The sequence below is a fragment of the Centruroides sculpturatus genome, unplaced genomic scaffold, assembly GCF_000671375.1.
Source record: "Centruroides sculpturatus isolate CEXI.00-Female unplaced genomic scaffold, Cexi_2.0 scaffold247, whole genome shotgun sequence".
NCBI lineage: Eukaryota > Metazoa > Arthropoda > Arachnida > Scorpiones > Buthidae > Centruroides > Centruroides sculpturatus.
Window position 1 is genome coordinate 261,794 of NW_019384615.1, and position 21,455 is coordinate 283,248.

The window sequence follows — 21,455 nt, forward strand, 5'->3', positions numbered from 1 at the left end:
AATGTTATCAACAAAATTTGAGAGATAAATATGAGTAGCTTAAATTAGAAAGGGGAAAGTTGTTGTATAATAATCGAAATAATTGCGAATAATTGGACTGAGATGATGGCGAAAATGTGAAACAATGAGTTTTAAATGAAGATAAATGCTGTAATAAAAGAAATGATAATTATATAATATCAAAACAATATCAGGAATCTTATTTCATTGTTATTTTAAGGAGGATGTCGCATATAAGTTTACATAAATTTGTTTTTTGTACACAAAATAAGAAGACATACACATGCATATACGTATAATATACGTTAAAAATATATTTCATAAAGAAATATTTGTTTTAATGTTTGGTAAAGAACGTATTTGTCTTCTCGTCTATCTGCCGAATAAACCTGTTTTTTATATAAGAAATTTGATAAAAATTTCTATATTGTAGCGAANCCTGCTGAGTAGAAGGATTTCTTTTGAAAGATCCAGCAAATAAATTATAATCGGGTCAGGGATAATTTTATAATAGAAAATTCATTTTTCAATTTTTAAGTAAACTTTTTACTTTGTTTAATTTATATGCTTCCACATTTAAATACCTGTAATTGTTTATGTTGTAAGTAGTAGACTGTAGCATGTTTTTAACATTAAAAAATAATCTTCAAATTATAATTTAACTGTAAATAAACAATAATACAATATCTTGTTTTCGTGTGTATTTGTATGTGTATGAAATATCAAGTTTTAGAATACTTTTAGAGTTTTATAGATAAAATACAAAAATAAAAGTACTTTAGATAGATAATTTTGATAAACAGAAAATGATAGTACGTTAAGCAATAATCTGGATTTTCCTATATGTAATATCTTAGAACGGATATAATGCATCAAATTATTCATTATTACTTGGTTTTTACTCTAGTAAATAACGATAATCGTGCATTTTTAAAGCTGCATAAAATATAGTACATATTAAAAAAGGCATATTTCAAAATATTTTGAAAAGTTTAATAATTTAATATGATCCTTTTCTTTTTATTCTATTCATATTAATTCTACATGAACATTGATGTTAAAAATAAGTTTTAATGACAAATATATTTACCGATGAGTTTAAAATTTTTATTAATATAATAGTATAAAATTAATTAATTAATTTTTTAGAGAGAATTAATTTTAATCTTTGAATTTTTGATCATAATAAAATGAGTAGAAGACCATGATGCTATTTTACAACACAGTAGATGTGTATGGTTTTGTATATTTTATTAAATTATGATGTTCCTAGTAAGGATGACTGTTTATTTTTCTTTTGGCTGAGTTTAGAAATTGTGTAACGAGAATTATGAATTGTTGTAAATCTAGCATGTTTCAATTACTTATTTTTTATGTAAAGCGAATGGTAAAGTAGCAAAGTGCAAGGGAATATCACCAAATATAAAATCTTTTATTGCTTACAACTCTAGCTTAAACCGATTTACAGAGATTTGGAGTAAGTAAAATGAATTCAAACTTATAATTCTTTTATAAAAATTAAGTTTATTTTTAAGCATTTAAATTTTATAATTGTTTAAAAATGTATGATTGACAGTATCTGATATACATGATCTACACTGCATTGTGCTCTTATTTGTGTAATTCATATTCAGAATAATTAATTAATTTTAAAAAATGCAATTTTGTTTTTAAAAAGTAAATTTTTATTATTAAAATGAAACAATGAAATAATTAAAATTAAATTTTAATTTTAAATTTTCTCTAGCTCTATACAAACTAAGCAAATTGAAATTAAATCTGAGGGTTAAACAATTAAAATATGAAAATCTCTACTAATTAAAATTGTTTTTATATTTTTTTCTATTTTTAAATCAGTAGTTACTATTTATTACTAATTATATTAGCAACATTTAGGTCTATAATTTTAACATATATATGCATATATTTTTTTAACAGGTTTAAACAGTATTTATTAGAAATTGTTTAACTTAAAACAACATACAGTATAGACCATTTATGAATTAACATATCATGGTTTATTTATGTAATTACTGAATACACTAGCATTCTAACGAATGTAATTTTGTTATAATTTAAAATTATATAAAAGTTAATTTCTTACGACATTTGCGTTTACAAATAGGCAATAAAAAATCCAAGCAAAAGCTATGGTTGGGTTTTTCCGTCTTCTCTCTGTAGGGTACCAGACTTATGAATAGTGTGTCATTCGTTAAAGATATTATTCAGTTAATTATTTTACTCGCTTTCATATAAAATTATACAAAAAAAAAGCTTTACCTAAAGTATTTATTTTTAGTAACGGTGTTCTTTGTCTCTAGTGAATAATCAATTAACATATAAGATATTTAGATTTATCTTTACTTTTATCAAAATTGTTTTAAAATAATAAAAAATAAAATAAAAAGAAAAACTTGTTAATAAACTCTTTGTAAAAAAAAATAGGAATAATTATTAATAACATAATAAGCGAATTATATGTGGTCACTTTGGTTAAGGAGACAGAAAGGTTGATTTTTCCAAAATTTTATACAAAATAAAAAATTTAAGCATCTATTTTTAATTTGTCATCACTGTCAACGTTTGTGCTTTTTTTTGTTTTTTGGTCTTTATTTTGCCTTAATTTGAGAGGGCTATTCTCCGACTTGTACAGTACACCTGTGAGAATAAGGAAGTAGATTTACAATCGACAGGACAAACTTTATTAAAACTAGATTCATAATTGGCGTCAGATTTTATACCTTAATAATCTAATATGAAAGATAAGCTTGATTTACAACTTTATCAGTTCCTTTCTAATAAATTCAAATACGGATATGTTTTTGGGAGGTCTCATTTTTATCCTGGTTTCCTGCGGAGAACAGAGAACTCTGACTATCTGGATATATAATATATTTTCTGAAATTAATCGCAGTCTCAAGTACTTTCAGCTTACGCAGTTCCCATCAATAGTAGTATGTAGAATTCAACATTACAAAGTCAACTCTGGTAAGAATATTGGTTAAATTTATATCAGTTTATATTTGTTAAGGTTAATTTTTCTTATATCTTAATATTGTAGCGTATCTTTTCATGTGGGTTGTGTAAATTATTCCATAAAAATATATTACAAATTATTGAATTTAATAAAAGATAATCATATTAATTCAAATATATCTGTTAAATAATATAATTAATCTCCCTTTAGTACAGTATTAAAATTTATGCTTGAGAGAAACTTTTTAAGTTGTTTATATAAATTTACCGACATTATATTGATAACTATTACGTCAGATGACTAGGTAGAAAAGTATAAGAACGTTAAATAAACGTCAAGAGGATGGTATATGTTGTAACTTCATTTAAACATCCTTGGAATTTTAATAAATGTTGTAAGTCTTCATTATTTGTTGACACAACACATCGTTGCCATGTAATTAATTAAAAATATATTAATTTATTAATTTTACAACCAATTTATAACCTAGAATGTTTTGAAAAATTTTGACAGATTCTATTTGCCCTTTAACATAATTAGAAATTTCGTGACAAATAACAAGAAGCTTCGAAGCTTTTTATTTGTTCTTTCTCTTAAGTTTTTGCTGTAATGCATTTTCTACGTTAATTTCTTTAAAAAATCATCAATTTTAAATAAATTAACATAGAAAATGCCTTAGTAAATTAGTTCTCGGTAGCTGTTTTTTTATAGATAACCTCCATTCTTAGAAAGTTGTAAGATATATTTGCGACATAACGGGAGTCCAGATATGGTGTAAGCCACGTTCGATGATTTCGAGATTCGCATAAAGAAAAATACATAATGCGTCACCAATTAGAATGACGCATCATTCCTAGAAATCTTTAAACCTACTAATACTACAGAAATCTGTATCTTCCTTCAGAGATGAAAGTTAAAGAAGATAGATAGTACATACAGTGCATCGGATTATTGGAACATGGCGGGTTTGGAATTGTTTACCAGAAATAGTTTGTCTTCTCTACGAAGTAGTAGTGAATCGTCCATACTCGGCCTGATTCCTGAATCTCTTCATCCGATTTCTGACGAAAACAGTTGGTCCTGGTCTTATCTCAGAGTAAGTTCTGACACACGTTTAAGTATTCTTTACTACAGGTTAAGTGTGAAAAGTAGATGAGAATAATGTCTCAAATTGAAGCTCTGAATAGCATATAGGTTAATGATTAAAAGATGCTGCATAATATAACTGTTAACCTGCTTCTGTATACAGTAAATTAAGCTGGCTTTGTGTTGTACTGTTAATGATAAAAATTTAAATTTATTTTTATTTTTTATAATTTAATTTATATTATTTTTAATATTTGAAATTAATTTTAAATTTATAGTTTAAATTAAAATGTGTTAATCAAATCTAAAGTACTATTCAAAATCAAAATCATACCATGCATACTATGCATTTAATATAAATTTAAATTAGTTATAGTTGATTAGAGTATTCATATTTAAATGAGTAATGTTTTAATTAAATTAATTAATTGTAATATATATTTATATATTTTTTAAATGTTCACTTTAGGAACAATTTCGTGTAAAAAATGCAGAATCGCTGTTCCATAGATATCAAGCACGGCTCCAACATGCTATGTTCATGGTCGCTCTCATGCTCAATATATTTTATAATGTTATGTCCATTGTTATATATTTAGTTTTTACTGAGGTGAGATTTAATTTATATATTACTTATTGTAACAGTTAAATTCTATACAATAGTATTTAAATATTTGTTATGAATAGGCCTATTAAAGGCCTAATAAAAATTATCATAGCCTTATTTTTATTAGACCTATATTGCAGGCCTAATAAATATTTCGAAGCAATCCGAAATATATATTAATGTATATTTAATTATAATAATTAGTGATTTACAATAATGTAATTGTTAATCTTTACTTTTGATTAATGAATAACAGTAAAAACTAACTAAACTTGAATTAGGCTGAGGCGGTTAAGGCATTAGCCTATCGCTCTGGGGATCCGGGATTGAATCTGGGCGATCGAAACCGCTTGGAATCTTTCTGACAAGTCTGTCTCGGATATGTTGGGCCCGTCTCTCATCACTAGACATTCCCCATTGTGGGCCTGGCCAAACGAGTTGGTATGATTAAAAGGCCCTCTTAGTTTCTGTAGGACGTAGTAAAAAATGAATTCAATGAGAGCAGAGTATATTTAAATTTACAGTAAATTAAATAATTTAAAAAAATAAACATTGTTAAATTTTTATGTAAATTACGTAAAACTAGCATGTGGCTTATTTAACTAAACGGAGTTTATTCTATAATGTGCTCATTATTACTGTTTTTGAAAATTCTTGTGCTTACGACTTAAATAAACAAGTTTCCAGTGCCTTTCTTGTTTTATAAACTTTCTAATTGGGGTTATATTTATAAATATAATTTATGTTATAAAAATAAATGCAAATTTCATACTCTATATTAATTAAAATTTAATTTGCAGGACCGCGAAAGTACAGTTTCTTCGGTATCACTTAGTTTTCGTTGTTTCGGCTTGGCTGTTCATCTTTCAATTTTTGTTGTAGCTTATAAAGAAACATGGTTCAAAACAGACTATTCGCGAATTTTCGTAGCTAGTATAATTCTTCTAACAATGCTAGTAAGTGAACATGGAACGAGTGTGTATCATCTATCCAAAGATACTTATCCTCATCACAACATCCGTCATACCTTCTATATTGTCATAATATGCTTCTTATTGTTGCCATATCCTAATATATATCAATCTGCTATTGCTGCTGCAGTGACGACAGCGATAGAATTATGCACATCTATAATGACTTACTCTCAAGATTCTTCAAACATGAAATTAAGGGTGAGTAAATTTATCACATAATTTAACTAAGATAAGCAACGGTAATAATTGGTCCTATAAATCTTTACAGATTGCTGCTGATGTCACTTTTTATGTTATTATCATCTCTGTCTGTCTCTGTATTAAATTTTTACTAGAAATTATTAACAGAAGAGCTTTTCTGGATCGTAGAGAATGTTTCGAATCTAAATTTACGTTCGATTACGAGAAGGATCAAGAGGTAAAATTTATTAACGAACGTTAAGTAATTAATGGATTCGTTTACGTTACGGAACATAATTTTAATAAAATAATATAAAAATAACATTTTTCTTATGCTCTTATATTCATTTTCCTATCTTCTAATAGACAACAAAAATTAATAACATAAATTACATTTAAATAGATATATTTTTGAAATGATTATTTAACATACCAGAAAATATTTTCATCTTTTATATGCTTAGATTTTATCCATTTTCTATATAATATTTTATTTATTAAGTTGTTAACGAGCTAAACAAGAAAGAGAGAATATATTAACAAGATTTTTATATGATTAACAATATTATGTAGGAGCAATTACTACTCAGTATTTTACCAAGACATATCGCCACTCAAGTAAGAGAAGATATCAGACGAGTTTTGAAAAGTCTTGATCAGCATCCATTACCTCAAAGGCCCTTTAATGAATTGTATGTTGAAAAACATAAAAACGTCAGGTTAGATGACTTTCATAAATATTATTTTATATAATTAATAATAAAAAATCATAAGAAAATATATTTTTTATACAGCATTCTCTACGCCGATATCGTTAATTCTATGCTTCTAACGGCAAGCTTAGATGTTAGCGATCTGGTAGAAACTTTGAATGAATTATTTGGTAGATTCGATGAATGTGCGGAGGTAAATATAGAAAAAAAAAGAAATTAAAACATCAGAATATTAATATATTCTATAATATTTAAAAAAAATTGTTTATAGAAAAACAATTGCATGAGAATTAAACTGCTGGGTGATTGCTACTATTGCGTGTCAGGTATGCCTCTTCATGATCCTTATCATGCTGATCACTGCGTGCATATGGGATTAGATATGATCGAAATTATAAGGTAAATTTATGACGATTTGTAAATGAATTTTTTGATTGATTGCTTCTTAATTACTTTAATTGGAAAGTGTCTATTCTAATCTAAAATAAATTGTTTTAGGAAAATTCGAGATGAAAGACACGTTAATGTTGATATGCGTATTGGAATTCATAGTGGAAACATATTGAGTGGTTTATTAGGACTTAAAAAGTGGCAATTCGATATATGGTCCAGGGATGTAACCATTGCTAGTCGTATGGAACAATCAGGAAAAGCTGGGTAAGTAAAAAATTCTTTAATTTTAAATTTGTTTTTATTAATAAAAATATATAAATATGTAATTTAAAATATATTACAATAAAAATAAGACTACATTTAAAGAATTTACTTATTTATTGTTTCGAGCAATGTTTGAATTTCGTTGCTGCATTATTCAAAAGATACGAAATCTACATTTAAATATTTGCATTTATAAAAACATTAAAATATGGATTATCTGCATAAATGTTTCTGTAATATGACTTCGTTAATAGTCGTTAATAGAAATTTACGAATAAAAGTTTATATGTCAGTTATCGAATCGTACATAAAAAGTATACTTAAAGTAAAGCCATTATTTGTAGCTATTGGTGACCTTCCGTGGGTCCATTTTGTAGTGGCATTTTAACTTTATGCAGCCAGCTGAGAGATCCCTTCCTTTTGCAAGACGGGTGCACATTACGAACGTGACGAAGAATCAACTGAAAGGAACTTTCGATTTTCAACCCGGAAATGGTCATCTTCGTGATCCTTATCTGGCTGAATATCACATTGAAACTTTTCTCATAGTTCCTCCGTCTAAAAAACCAATGGTAATTTTTTTCTTCAATAAATTAATGCGGATCTAAACGTAGATCAGAAGTGGGATTTTCTTTTTTTATCTATATTTTTCAGAGAGAAAGTATATATGAATCCGTTTCTGATGGAACTTTTCGCATCCCGAATCATCTCAGGAAAACTTCTATATCCGGAATTCATAAAAATAGTTTGAGATTATTAAATGTAAGAAATTTATACAGGTAATTTTTATTTAAATTTTATTAGGGGAGACCGGGGCAACTTCGGCATGCGGGGCAAGTTTGTCAAGCGCTTTTTTTTAAAAACAAATTAAAAGGAGACTTTGGTTATAGGTTAGGCAGTTGAGTTTTATTGGTGGCTTGTTGAGTGTAGTGTTTTTATTGTTCTCCAACAAGCGTAGTTGAATTATCAAGCAAATTTTCATTTTCGTTCAATTCCATATAATATTTTTTTTCCATTTATATTGAATTGGCAGGTTTTGTTATAATTCCATGATAACGAAAGTTACTTTTCCTGTTAGAAGGATGTAACTTCAACTTATTCACGTGGCCAGATCGTGGCTTGGCATTCTGTTCTCAGGGTTGTACTTAATGTTTCGAAATCATGACTAGCGGGGTAAGATCGGCAACATAAAGCCACATTAGAAGCAAAGGATAAAAATCAAACAGATGATAAATGAAAACATGTTTGCATTTGTTATTCATGTATATATGTCTTTGAACTTGCATTTCGTTGTAATAATATTAAATGGGTGTTGGATTTGTATTTCTTTGTTTTAATAGTGAATTCCAACTTATACATTGTTAATAACATAATTTTATATACGTGCCTATCTTGCCCCATTACTGTTGCCCCTATACCAGGGGCAACTTTAATAAAAATAATTAAAATAATTACAACTTTACAAAAAGAGAGAAGTTGCCGATCTTGCCCCTATACCCGGGGCAACTTCGTCAATTTCTCTCTTCTTGTAAAGTTGTAATTATTTTAATTATTTTTATTTCCAAACTGATTTTAACCAGTTCTATAGTAAGGTAACATTCCAATAGACAATATGCAAAGCTTTTTTTTCAGTTTACAGCAGTATTTATTACACAAAATTTAAGTAAAGCTTAACATGCCGATCTTGCCCCGGTCGCCCCTATATTTTTAATAAATTTTTTGTGGTTGTTTTTTTTAGAAACGTAACGGTGGATCAGAAATATTGTCATCTAGAAAAAGAACAGTTCTAGATTATAGGTAAGTCCAAAGTTTTGTGTCAAATTTCATTTCTCGAATGATAAATTATTTCGGAAACTGTGCAAGATGAAAATCACCATCTTCACCAACTCTTGAAACGTTAAAGGTGTCATTCTGCCGCTCTGGAAGACCCGAATTCGAGTTTAGGTCAGCAAATTCTGTAACTTTTTAGGAGAAATCTGTCCGAGATATATTAGGTCCTGTCCCTCTCAACTAGATTTTTTTTTTTTTTTTAAATTCTCCGCCTTGTGGATTTTAATGGGATCTTTTTAGCAACCCCATTATAGATTCGTCCATGCTCAATTATAATCTGATTTTGAAGGAAAAAATATAATATAATAGTCGGCGTTTCTCTAACTGGAGGAAAGAACATCTGATTGCTTTCTTCTTCGAGTACATTTTGTTCCGGAAACATAGAAGAAGCTGCTAGGATGACCGCTATTTGCATTTCTTTTTCATCCTGATTTTCGGGAACTGATTACTGATGTTAAACGGAAGGCACTTACGCTTACGTATCTTAAAATTTTTAGTCGTTAACTAAATTTTATTGAAGTTCTTATGTTACAGAACCACATTAAATTTTATTTGACTATATAAATTTCAGTATTTTCAATAGAAAATTTGAATACATTTAGCCTATATAGGCTTACTTTGTTTTGTACGTATGCGTTAACTGTTTTTTTAATGCATTAAATTTATAAGAATGAATCAAATCTATCTATAAAAAGAATTTATTCGTCAAAAATAGCAATTTCTCATTATTATGGGGAAGAATGCTCACATTTCATGTCACAAAATATTCTAATTGATACATATATTCACACTTATATATAGACAATAATATAATTATTGTTTTACAACTTAATTAAGTATACATTTAAATATTATTTTTGATGGAAACAAAGATATAACTTCACGTTTATCTATTAGGATTCACATTTAAGAAATGTTTTTCATGAAGACACTTAAGTAATGAAAGTTTAATAAAACGATGGGTGCCAATATTTAATATTATTTATAGAAGACATCATTAAGACAATAATATTTAATATTATATTGTCTTAATGGAATAAGTTTAATAAGAAGTGATNTATAAAATCTTTTTCCTACCAAATTTATTAATATAGCCACTTTTTATGTGGATTTTCTACATAGGCCTCTGGTATTAGATGTGGGTCGTGAAACATTTGAAATTTAGGTGGGTTGCGTTGGAAGTAGATTGATAGACACAACTATAATTTAAAATGATTTAGTTCTTTCTTATTAGGCTATAACAGTGTTATTTTCCTATTGAATTTTAAGTTTGATGTAATGACACTATTTGGTTTATAATTCAGGAAATTTGAATTGTTATCCAAATGGTGTTGTTAAGTTATATTAAATGTTAAATTTAATTGGTGTCAATTGATGGAAACTTAGTGTAAGTTTGATATAATAACATAATTTGATTTATATATGTGGAAATACGGATTTAATTTGTTTATATGTAGTATTTAACTTTAACTGAAAAAGTATTTGTTATGTCCTATCCATTTTGTTGAAATTTATATTTGTGTATTAAAAAATTATCTGAATAAATGAATAAACTCTATAACCTCCCTGCTTTATAATAGTAGCGCTAATTCATACGTTAAATTACTGTCACTGTAATGTTGGAGTGAATTCAGAAAATCGATAAGAATCATTTCGTTCTAATTCAAAAATATATTTTAATAATATCTGTGTCTTATTAACAATTTACTTTTTACAGAAAAAGTCTTATTATTATTTTATGATCCTGTGAAATATCGATAAGGTACGATATCAATAATCAAAATAGAAATGTATGAGTGCGTGTAGAAACTATAAATGAAAAAAAAAAGAAGCGCACCAATTGTTAGTAACCCATTAAAGCAATGAAGTGGCCAAAACTGCATTTTAGAGAAATTAGATCGATCATTTGAACTCTAGAATAAAACAATCATGACCTCAGTATTACTTCTCAAAAGTCATTCCATTTTACTTTGTTCTTAACGATGGACAGCAAATGGATCGACTTTATGATCCCAACGAGCATCTGTCACGATTCCTATCCATTGTCCTCTCATTTTGCGACCTTTACGCGTCTAAGTTCAGTGAACGAACTGATACGGTGCACATGTGAAAATTACTTTTAGAAACATTCCACTCGTGAAAAATTTAGATTAAATTTTATTTTTGGGCTCAAAGCGGGATTTAAATTCTGGTAAAAGTTAAAAATCTCAATTGCAAAAAAAAAAAAAAAAAAAAACGGAGAGATGCACCCCGAGGGGGAGACGTGATGAAAATACATTTTTCTTTTAAGCAGTTTTGTCTATTAAACGTTATTTTTTTATAAGCGATGTTAAATTAACTGTAACCTATATAAAATTAGATTTATGTTACATAGTTATATTATGATAGATATAAGTAAACGTTGCTGACCTTCTTCCCCTTATGCTAAACTTTGTAACGTGTCGTCTACTCATTATACTTTGAATGTTAATTAAACAATGAGAAATTACGAAAGAAGAATAAGATTCAAAGAGGTCAGGTACATTCTTTTCCGGAATTGAATGTTTACTGACTTCGAGCATCACATTATTATTTTACCATACAAAGTTACGTTACTAAGAATAACCTATTGACATTCAAACCTATTTTTGTTTGGTAAATTCTTTTTTGTTGGTTCCATGTTTACGATATCGTTTTATTCCGTAGTAAAATATATAAATATAGGTATTTATATATGCACGTATATAAAATTCAATAGAAAATCGAGGTCATCACTATATTTAAAATTGTTTAATTATGTTTTACTGCTTGTTCGGAATTTTATGGATACAACAGAGACGATCCAAGTTCGTCGCTTTCAAGTTCGAATCTATTTAAGGAGGTTTGTAAAGGTTATCTTTAAAGGTGATGTTGACTTATCCTATTTATCTTTCGGGATAAATAGATATTGTTTTTGTTACGAGTAATGACAGATTATTATTATTATTATTTCTTTTCTGGCAGTGGTTGAAGTTGAATTAAAAGTGAGAAAAATGCTACTCATTCTGAAGGAAAATGTGAGGGAAAAGATGAAATGGGCCACTGGGTTATCAAGACGTCCCCTTTTCACCTCTGATTATCACCTGGTCCTACTGCAGTCATTGAAAAATAAAACAAGAAAAGATCTCTAACACATACCCAGTTAGTTAGAACTGTTGACTGATACTATTGTTGAATTTTTTACGAATTCTACTTTTAAGTATCATATTTAATATAGGCCTACATCTGTAATTTTTCACGAAAAATGCCGTACCATCTTTCTATAGTTTATATGTGAAATCATCAAACTACCTGCAAAACACTGGTTTTATTAACATTTGTGTATTTGGAACTTAACAAGACTCAAATATTACTATAACTTTAAACCAGACATATATCCATGTTCTATGTTAATGTGATTTATCATCATCAATCTTACATTGAAAATGAGCTCGTCAAGACGAATTAAATAAATTTCCAAAGAATTGTCACCATCTCCCCTACCAATAAATTATTCATTTATATATTTTTAGTCTTCGAAATATTGCAAATTCCGAAAACGATAAAAGTATTTTAATGAACTTTTTCGCTCTCTAAAATATAACAATTAATATTATCGGCGACATTTTTAGAACAAGCAGATCCCTGGGCAATATAAAAATGAGGCCCTTCCATCCCTGGCTGCTCTTCCATGCTTAAAACATCTCCGAAAGTAGAGACTATATCCATAAGTTTTTGATACATTTTTTTCTATATATCAAAGTTATTCTAATGAATAACGGACATTTTATTAGACTATTTATAGAAAGTAAGAAATTGATAGAGATTAATTGATTTTATTCAATTTTTAACACTGGAATGTTGCAACCATTTCCATAAAGCTAATTAATCTATAATTCTTAAAATCATTTGTAAAGTTTGTTTCCATAGAGCTTTATTTGCTCTCTTCCATTAAGCCATATTGATAACTTTAAATACAAATCAGGAATCTCTTAAATTTATTAATATTTATTTTGTCATAATTTTAATCATGAAAATATCATAAAACACGAAAGAATTATTTTAGAACGATGTTAAAAACAATAAGATCCATATTCAAGGTTTACTACGACTTTAAGAACAGTTACTATGTCCTATATAATTACACATCATTAACATATCCACCGGGAAATTTGCTACTTATACTCGCACCTCACGAACCACTTTCACATTAAAAACGTGTAATTTACTTGGCTCATCCAGATTCTAACTATTGAAAACCCAGAGGCATTAAGGGACTTCAAAAAGTTCAATCCCCTAATTGCATTAACCTGGAATGTCATCCCTTAGTAAACCAACATAAAATGAATTTAATGTACTACAGTACATCAGGAGAAGAATAAGATTTCGAGTTAATTTAATAAAATACTCTACGTTCTAACGCGGATTCGATATCAATTATATGAGGATCACACAATAACAAATATTTACAGTAGAGATCATTGTTATCTATCGCAGTTGTAATTACAAAAACAGGATTTTCCTTATCGTGGCGAGTAATCGTAGTGGGGGGTGAAGTTGTGTCACGTGAACTTTAAGTAGGGTTTCCTGGGTCATTCATCTATACCTATGCCGTACGACGATACTGATATTCTCTAAAATAGATAATTGAGAAGGAAATCTTGTTATTGATGGATGAAGGAAGATTTCCTTCATCTGTCAATATAATTGTAAATAGGCTACAAACTCCACTTTTCCTATAATTAAGTGATGGATTCGTGGCTAGTTTATTTATAGGACCTATACGACTTGTGACAATAGCCCATAACCTAATGAATTTTTACATCTTTTTTAAAAAAATTCACTTTAGCTTCATTAATTCATTTATTGGATATTATAATGCTTACATAAAAATTGGTCTTTTGATTTCTGACCTGTTATTAACTTTAAATTTAGAAAATAGTTTAAAAATTTATTTCAAGCATAAACTTTACTTAAAATTTTATTTATTTAATAAACAGTAGTATATAAATTTTAAGGAAAACAAAAAACAATACATCCCTATGATTCAGATCATTGCAAATGACCCCAATTCATTAAAATACCATTTTATCCCAGGATAAAGTTTCAACTTCCTTTTTTAATATTTCCGTTTTAGATCCTGAAGACATCTTTTTTTTTCCTGTCTGATAAAAGGACACTTATTTCCATCGTTTATGAGAACATGTGTTATTTGAAATTTCCTAATAAAATTAATGTGCACAATATGATTAGATTAATACTCAGAAAGCTATTAAATAAATAATAAAATATAGATTTTTATTTATAAAAGTCTACATTTTATCAATGTCAATTTTTATAATTTGGAACAGTACAACTATCTTAACCATAAAATATTTTTTAATAGAATGTCTAGAAGGAAATTTAAGTTTTCTTTCACGCTAAGTTATTTGATTTTGTATACACAATATAATAATATCTTAGTGGCGGTTGTAGTTATTGCTACTAATAATTTGATTTTTCTTGATGGCTCCATTAAATTTTATTATATTAAAAATTATTGAAAACAATCAAGAATAATTTTCAGAATTTATTAGTAGTACGACTAAATTTTAAAACTGAATTTAGTTGGTGCCAATATATTCATAATTAAATTTCTTTGAACAGAATATATTTTTCATCTGAACTATGTAAATATTTATGGGTTGATGTAAGATGTATATTTACAGAAAATTAAATAAAAATAGTAAACTTTATCATAGAAAGGAATGAATTCTGTTACAGGATGGATTAGGAAGACATAAAAAATAATAAAAATTGGTTGAATAGTGAAATAAACACACACACCAACAAGATTAAAAGTAAAAACAATTACTAGAATGACAAGATAAAATTGTAATTCTACATGTAGAAAATAGCATATCTCATTGAATATGCTGTTCTATCCATGTAAAATGATGCAGAATAACTTACACAGCTTATGTAACACATTTTTAGAAATGTCATTTAAAAACAGGCAGAATTGACAATCTGTAAACAAAGTTGACAAATTATCAAAATGTACACTGCTTCTAAGATTATTCATCATGTTGCAAATACAAAGGACATAAAATATCTTTTTTTTCTTACATTAAGAAAAAATTGAGATCTATGCCATCTTGATAGATCAATTTATTATTGAGTCTGATCTGAGCTAGGAATATTTTAAATCTGTATGGGATATGGGCAAAAGATGAATTGTTCTTGCCAATAAAGTCTAATAAAATATCATATCAAATGTGCTAGATAGAAAGTTGTTTTCTTTAAAGATTAATTGCAATTGAGATTAGAAGCAATTGAGTTATTAATCATGATATTAAAAACACATAACTTTCTGAGAAAAACATTAGAAAGATAAAAGAAACAAGTAAAAAATTATTATGTAACTTTGAAGTTTTCCTAATTTGTTTGTTTTATTTATTTCATGTATATGTTTCTACTTTATACAAATTTAATGTTAAATAATATTTAACTCATTAAAATAACTTTATTCTAAATTTTATTATAAAAACATTTTCATTGACATTTACTTTAGCTACAGCCATCTCTTTTTTTATAGAATGTTTCTATCACTTCTGGATATGAAGTATAAGGTCTTAAATCTCTATATTTTCCTAAACGATTTCTTTCTTTCCAAATCTCTGAACGCATCCAAGAAGGTGTGTTTGGTGGATTTTTATAGATATTGGGATACTTGGGTGGTGGTGGTTCTTCTTCAAATGGCATTAACCCTTTAAGTCTCTTCAAAATAACTTCTTTCCTAATGTCTTTTGGATCACGATAACGGTCTAAATATCTAAATTTTAGAAAATTTATGAAAATTATTAACTGATATTAGAAAACATGAAACAATCAAAGGATTTATTCTCAAAAATATAACAATGAAAAAATACATGGAAATAAAAAAACTTATTTAATATTTAAAATCAATATTTAACCAAAAAATTGATGTTTTATTCAATAATAAAGTTAATACAGTAGAGTCTCGAAAACTCGGCACTCGATAACCCGGCAGTCCAGATAACTCGGCCACACCTTGGCAGGGCAAAAAAATCCTTAGTTAATTAATTTTCATTATAGACAGCTTTATGCCTCATAAAGTAATTTTCTGAGGTCTGTCTTATCAGGTAAATTACTGTACACAGTGTATTCATTAATTTTCATTTTCATGTAGTAAAGGCTCTATGCCTTCATAAAGGACGTACTTTTGCTTTGTTTAAGGGTATTTGGGCAGTTTATTCTCTGTTGTATTCTCAAGTAAATAATACATACAAGTACAGTACAGTATTTTCTGAGGAAACACTCATACTTATTTTTTTAACCCCATTCCCGATAACCCGGCATTTTCACAAACTTGGCCACCCTTCGGTCTACATTACGCCAAGTTTTCGAGACTCTACTGTAACATTATTAGATTTTAAAAGTAAAGATTTAGACATGAGAAATTTGCAAGTATAGGATCTCTGAGGCAAGACATCTTTCATATTTCAGGATGTACTCAGTCTATCTAAATCTTTATTTTTGAAAGAAATGGTAATTTTTTATCAGATAATATTTATATTAAAAAAAATCAATGATTGCAAAAACTTTTTCAAAAATTATATTGTTACTAATTAATTAATTTCAAATGATTGATACAGGTAACCCCCGTATAACACGGGAGTTACGTTCCAAAAAATTGCCGTGTTATGCGAATCTGTGTTATACAAAACAAAGAACTAGTGCAAAAAGGGGGGGTTAGGTTCCAAAAGTTAAAAAACATTCTGTTAAATCCTCATTTAAATTGGATTTATTATTCATTTTTTCATAGGTAAAATATTTATTTATTTAAATATTTATTTAAAATATTTACTTAAATAGTAAATATTTTACCAGAGGATTATTCATCCTATATGATGATCTCAGCATGAGCATCATCAACTGGTAACAGTTTGTGGGTGCGTTTGTTAATAGTGGTCGCTCTGCAACAGGAATGTGCTGCTGTTTGTAGCCATTTAGGAATGATGGTGAAAGAAAGATGGCGGCACCCGCACTATCGATAGTATCGTGATGGAGGTATCTATAATTCTAAAATGAGCTTTTAGAAGCAAAAGAAAAGTCCCAATTGTAAAATATAACCATTAAATGGATTATTTGTTGAAAGAGCATTCAAAGTAACCGCGAAAACAATTAGAATGCTTGTGCGGAGGTATAAAAGAACGCACCCTTTATTACATTTCATGTTGTACGAGGGTTTTACCCAATTCCCGAACCGTGTTACAGTGAACCCGTGCTACAAAAGCACCGTGTTATACGGGGGATGTTCCCAATTCTCGAACCGTGTTAGAGTGAATCTGTGCTATAGAAGTGCCGTGCTATACGGGGGTTACCTGTAATTTAGATATGCCTAGAAAAAGCCATCATGTGTGGCATTAAAACTCAACATTCTACAACTGATGATATTCTAAAGATGTAATTTGATAATATATCTACCTGATTCAGAGAAACTACAAGTTAGAGTCCTATTTAAGTTATAATCTTAATGTTAATGTTTTCTAGATATTTCTAAATTATTAATCATTGAAGGATAGACTTGTTTATCTAAATCAGTGGTTCTTAACCTTTTCTTTATCTAACCTTAACAAAACATAATTATACATTTAAACTGGCAGTCCCAGAGAAAAGTAAGAACTGTTGAGTGATTTAAATAATAAATTCCCATAACTTTTTATTTTATTAACAGTTTTTAAAGTTCAATAAAAATAAATAATCTTTATTCTTGTCTGTTTCACATAATTCAGTAATATTAATTATATTATAAAAATCCTATTTCTAACTTATTTTAACCAATATTTCATATAAATAATTGACCAAATATTGTATACTTAAAAATATTTCTCATTAATAAATGTTTTTGTCATTTCTGATAGAATAAAAAATTCATATAACTAGATCAAATCACTTTTTCTCACTGTTAATAAAATCAAACTATGTAACATTTTCCAAATCAATAACAATACTGCTATGTAAATATTGTATATTTTTAATCGTAAATTCATTTTCTGAAAATTATGCAAAACTAATTTTTGATGTATTCTTCTAGTTTTTAATTTACTCCATTTCTCCAGTATTACACTACAAGCACATTATCCAATTCATATCAGGTTTTGCACTTTTTTTAAAAATCAATTTCACTTCATTTCTATAAATCTTGTAATTTTTTCTTCCAAATAAATTTTCACATGCCAAATATTCTTAATCGTTTGCAACTTAATTTTCCTGTATGGTTTTCAAACCATTACTATAATGTTTAGGAGCATTTATAGTCAGCGGCGGCCTTATCCATTGTGAGGCTCTGGGCGGCAGAGCTTTGCGAGGTCCTTGTCCTTTGTGCAAAGTATGTGAATTGAAATAGTAGGCACTTATTGATATTAATATATACTGTACTATAAATTAAATTTATTTTATTGTTATAACTAATAGTCAAGGATAAAATAAAAAGTTTTAAATATCAACTTTTTTCTACTTGGTTGTTGCGCGAGGCCCCTCCAAGAGCAAGGCCCTGGGCGATTGCCCTGCTCGCCACCCCGTAAGGCCGCCACTGTTTATAGTATCTACTATGGTTTTTATTGTGTGTAAACCAGGCCTGGCCAACCAGCAGCCTGCATGCGGCCCTTCACGTTAAGTTTTGTGGCCCGCTAAGCGATATTATATATCTATTAAAACTTTTGTTTCCCGTTATGTGTATACCAAAATAATTAAATAAATGAAAATTTGCGTATGTCATTGTTATAATGTGCAAGTGTGAGTACGAACTCTTGGTATAACAATAAAATCTTATTCATTTTGTATTTGTTTTACTTTTTTAAAAGCATGTTTGTCTAAATTGTGGCCCATCATAATGTTACGCGTGATCAAAGTGGCCCGCGAAACAATTTGGGTTGACCAGGCCTGGTGTAAACATAAGATAAAAATACCTGTAATTATTTAATTATAATCTAATCTTAATTTTAGTTGCTTGTTGATTAATAAAATATAGAATTTTGTCAATTTTTAAGAAACATATTAGATATAGTTACTGACTACAGTGACAATCATAATACAGGAAGGATAATTTATTGGCTTACTAATTTAAAAAATATTAATAATAAATACATATATGGAAATGCAAAGAAATAAATGAACAAAACAAACTTTCAGTAAATTGTTCAATGTAACTTTCAGTTTAGTTACAATGTTATAAAAATTGAGAACTCTTACTATTTGGTAATGAGTTAAAATTTAATTAGTATTCAATTGCTTATGAAAAGTCACATCTATATCAATTACTGCTGCTTTTTCTATTCATTTATCTTTCTTATAATTCCTTATTTATCAACTGTAAACACTTTAAACTCAAATAAATATATATTTAAAAGTAAATATTTGATAAAAAAGGCAGTTTCTCATTTTTTGGGACAATCAGATAATAAAGAACAACTTAAAACAAGTAAACAGTAGTAACAGTTTTTTTAATTTAAATAATGTTTAATAAATTAAACATTTCAATTAAATAAGATATAATGTTAATTAAATAAATTCTAAATTAAATAAAAATGTTTTAACAGTTATTTAGACAGTTAATTTAGACTTTGCTCTAAATCTAAGATAATATGTTTAATAATCAAATATCATATATAAGTAATTTTTCAATACATTTACAAATATATATCATACAGACATAAAAATAAATAATTTTTATGATATCAGTTTATAGCAATAATTTTCTGAGATAAATCTGATATTTATTTTTTCTTTATATGAGAAAATATCATATTAGAATTTTAACTTTTCCATAGAATACACAAAAGATAAAATTTTTGTATTCAATGTAGAGCCCAAAAAAAAATAAAATAAAATAAACAGAATAAAATATAATAATTAAACAGTGAAATCAATAATTAAAAAAAGTATATACAGAGTGGGTATAAGTTATTGAGCACATTTCAGGGAGGAATAAAAAAAATAATACAGTAAAGTATTCACATGCATGCTGTTTTATTTAATAGGCCATTAAATAAAATATTTTACACTTTAAATAAATTTCAGATGTGCTCCATATGTAGCATATAAAATATTCAGTTGGCATTCAATTTCACACCATGTGTTACAGAGCATTTCAGCAGTTATTCCTCCACTGACTTCATCAATTTGTCTTTTCAGTTCTTCAATGTTGCAAACCTTTGTTGTGTACACCCTGTCTTTGACAAACCCCAAAGAAAGAAATCCAATGGTGTAGTGTTGAAGAATCTAAGTGGCCAGGAAATTGGTCATCAGCAGCCAATCCAACATTCAGAAAATTTTTCCTATAGGTAATCCTGAATAATTCAACCCTAGTATAGAGATGCCCCATCTTGATAGAAGTAAATGTTCAGTTGTCAGTATTCAATTTGTGGTATCACGTACATAACTCTACAACATATCAAAGTATATAATGCTAGTCACTGTATACTTGGAAAAGAAGGTTCCCTAATTTTCCATCACAGTGCCACCTATATTCAGTCAAGGTCAGCACAGACAGCTACTCTATCATCTGAAACAAAACAGAAGTCACTATGTTTATGTTTGTATATTATGTTTTTATTCCTTCCTAAAATGCACTCAATAATTTATAACCACCCTGTATATATATACAGGACTGTTTTGCTTCAGATGATATATATATATATATATATATACATATACATTTAATGCTTTATATATTCATATCTCAATTCACCCTGTCCATTCAGTAACATTCACTCTGTTCATCAGAATACATCTTCTGATTGAATACTGACATTCCTGGAATCACCACTGCTGCTGACCTCACTAAACACCAAGTATGACTTGAATCTCTTCATTTGTTTTTCTTGAGGGTTCAGTTAAATAATATTGCCCTGGGTTATTGGACGATGAGGAATCTGTGTCCACAGTAATCTTTTGACAGGATTTTTTACAGCAAGACTCATTAACTGAAGAAGACTGAAATTTATAACTAAAAAATTTTAATCAATATCGCTTCATATTGCTGATCTCAAGAAAGAATTTTCTAAAATACCAATTTCCATCCATAATAAATGGGTTTTATGCTTCTGGTTGAACTGTCTCAGTATCCACAAACACGTCAATTCCCTGTATCCTGTCATTCTGACCTGCTGGATCTCTTTCCCAAAAAGATTAGAACATTTACTTAACCTTATGCTGATATCATGTAGCAATACCCAATTGTGTGGCCCTAACAATTTCCTGTTGAAATGACCATCCTAAAATCGGAATGTTTTCTTCATATTGCTGATGTTTCATATATTAATGGTTGGGTGCATTGCAATTATACATGAGCATTTATTAGTCAAGCAATCCAAAGAAAAAGGATTAAAGGATTCCTGGAGATGACAACTCAAAATAACCTCATGTTG

At 28.1% G+C, this 21,455-nt stretch overlaps 2 protein-coding genes across 2 annotated transcripts in view; one reads left to right on the forward strand and one right to left on the reverse strand.

The window, feature by feature from the left end:
- The first annotated feature begins 1,100 nt into the window (after window positions 1-1,100).
- On the forward strand, window positions 1,101-10,362 carry LOC111625367 (adenylate cyclase type 2-like). The gene is made up of 13 exons (XM_023368504.1): window positions 1,101-1,477; window positions 3,882-4,073; window positions 4,533-4,673; window positions 5,471-5,842; window positions 5,913-6,062; window positions 6,398-6,543; window positions 6,619-6,730; window positions 6,809-6,936; window positions 7,036-7,194; window positions 7,622-7,766; window positions 7,849-7,956; window positions 8,933-8,991; window positions 10,329-10,362. Exons 2-13 carry the CDS (start codon window positions 3,936-3,938, stop codon window positions 10,360-10,362), a joined length of 1,692 nt encoding a protein of 563 aa, XP_023224272.1. The 5' UTR covers window positions 1,101-1,477; window positions 3,882-3,935.
- Window positions 10,363-15,521: 5,159 nt separating this feature from the next.
- The window catches only part of LOC111625368 (39S ribosomal protein L38, mitochondrial-like), a 30,643-nt gene continuing 24,709 nt past the window's right edge, over window positions 15,522-21,455 (reverse strand). Inside the window, exon 7 of the mRNA XM_023368505.1 lies at window positions 15,522-15,835. Coding sequence (XP_023224273.1) covers window positions 15,571-15,835 — 265 coding nt within the window. The 3' untranslated portion in view covers window positions 15,522-15,570. The remainder of the gene's footprint in view (window positions 15,836-21,455) is intronic.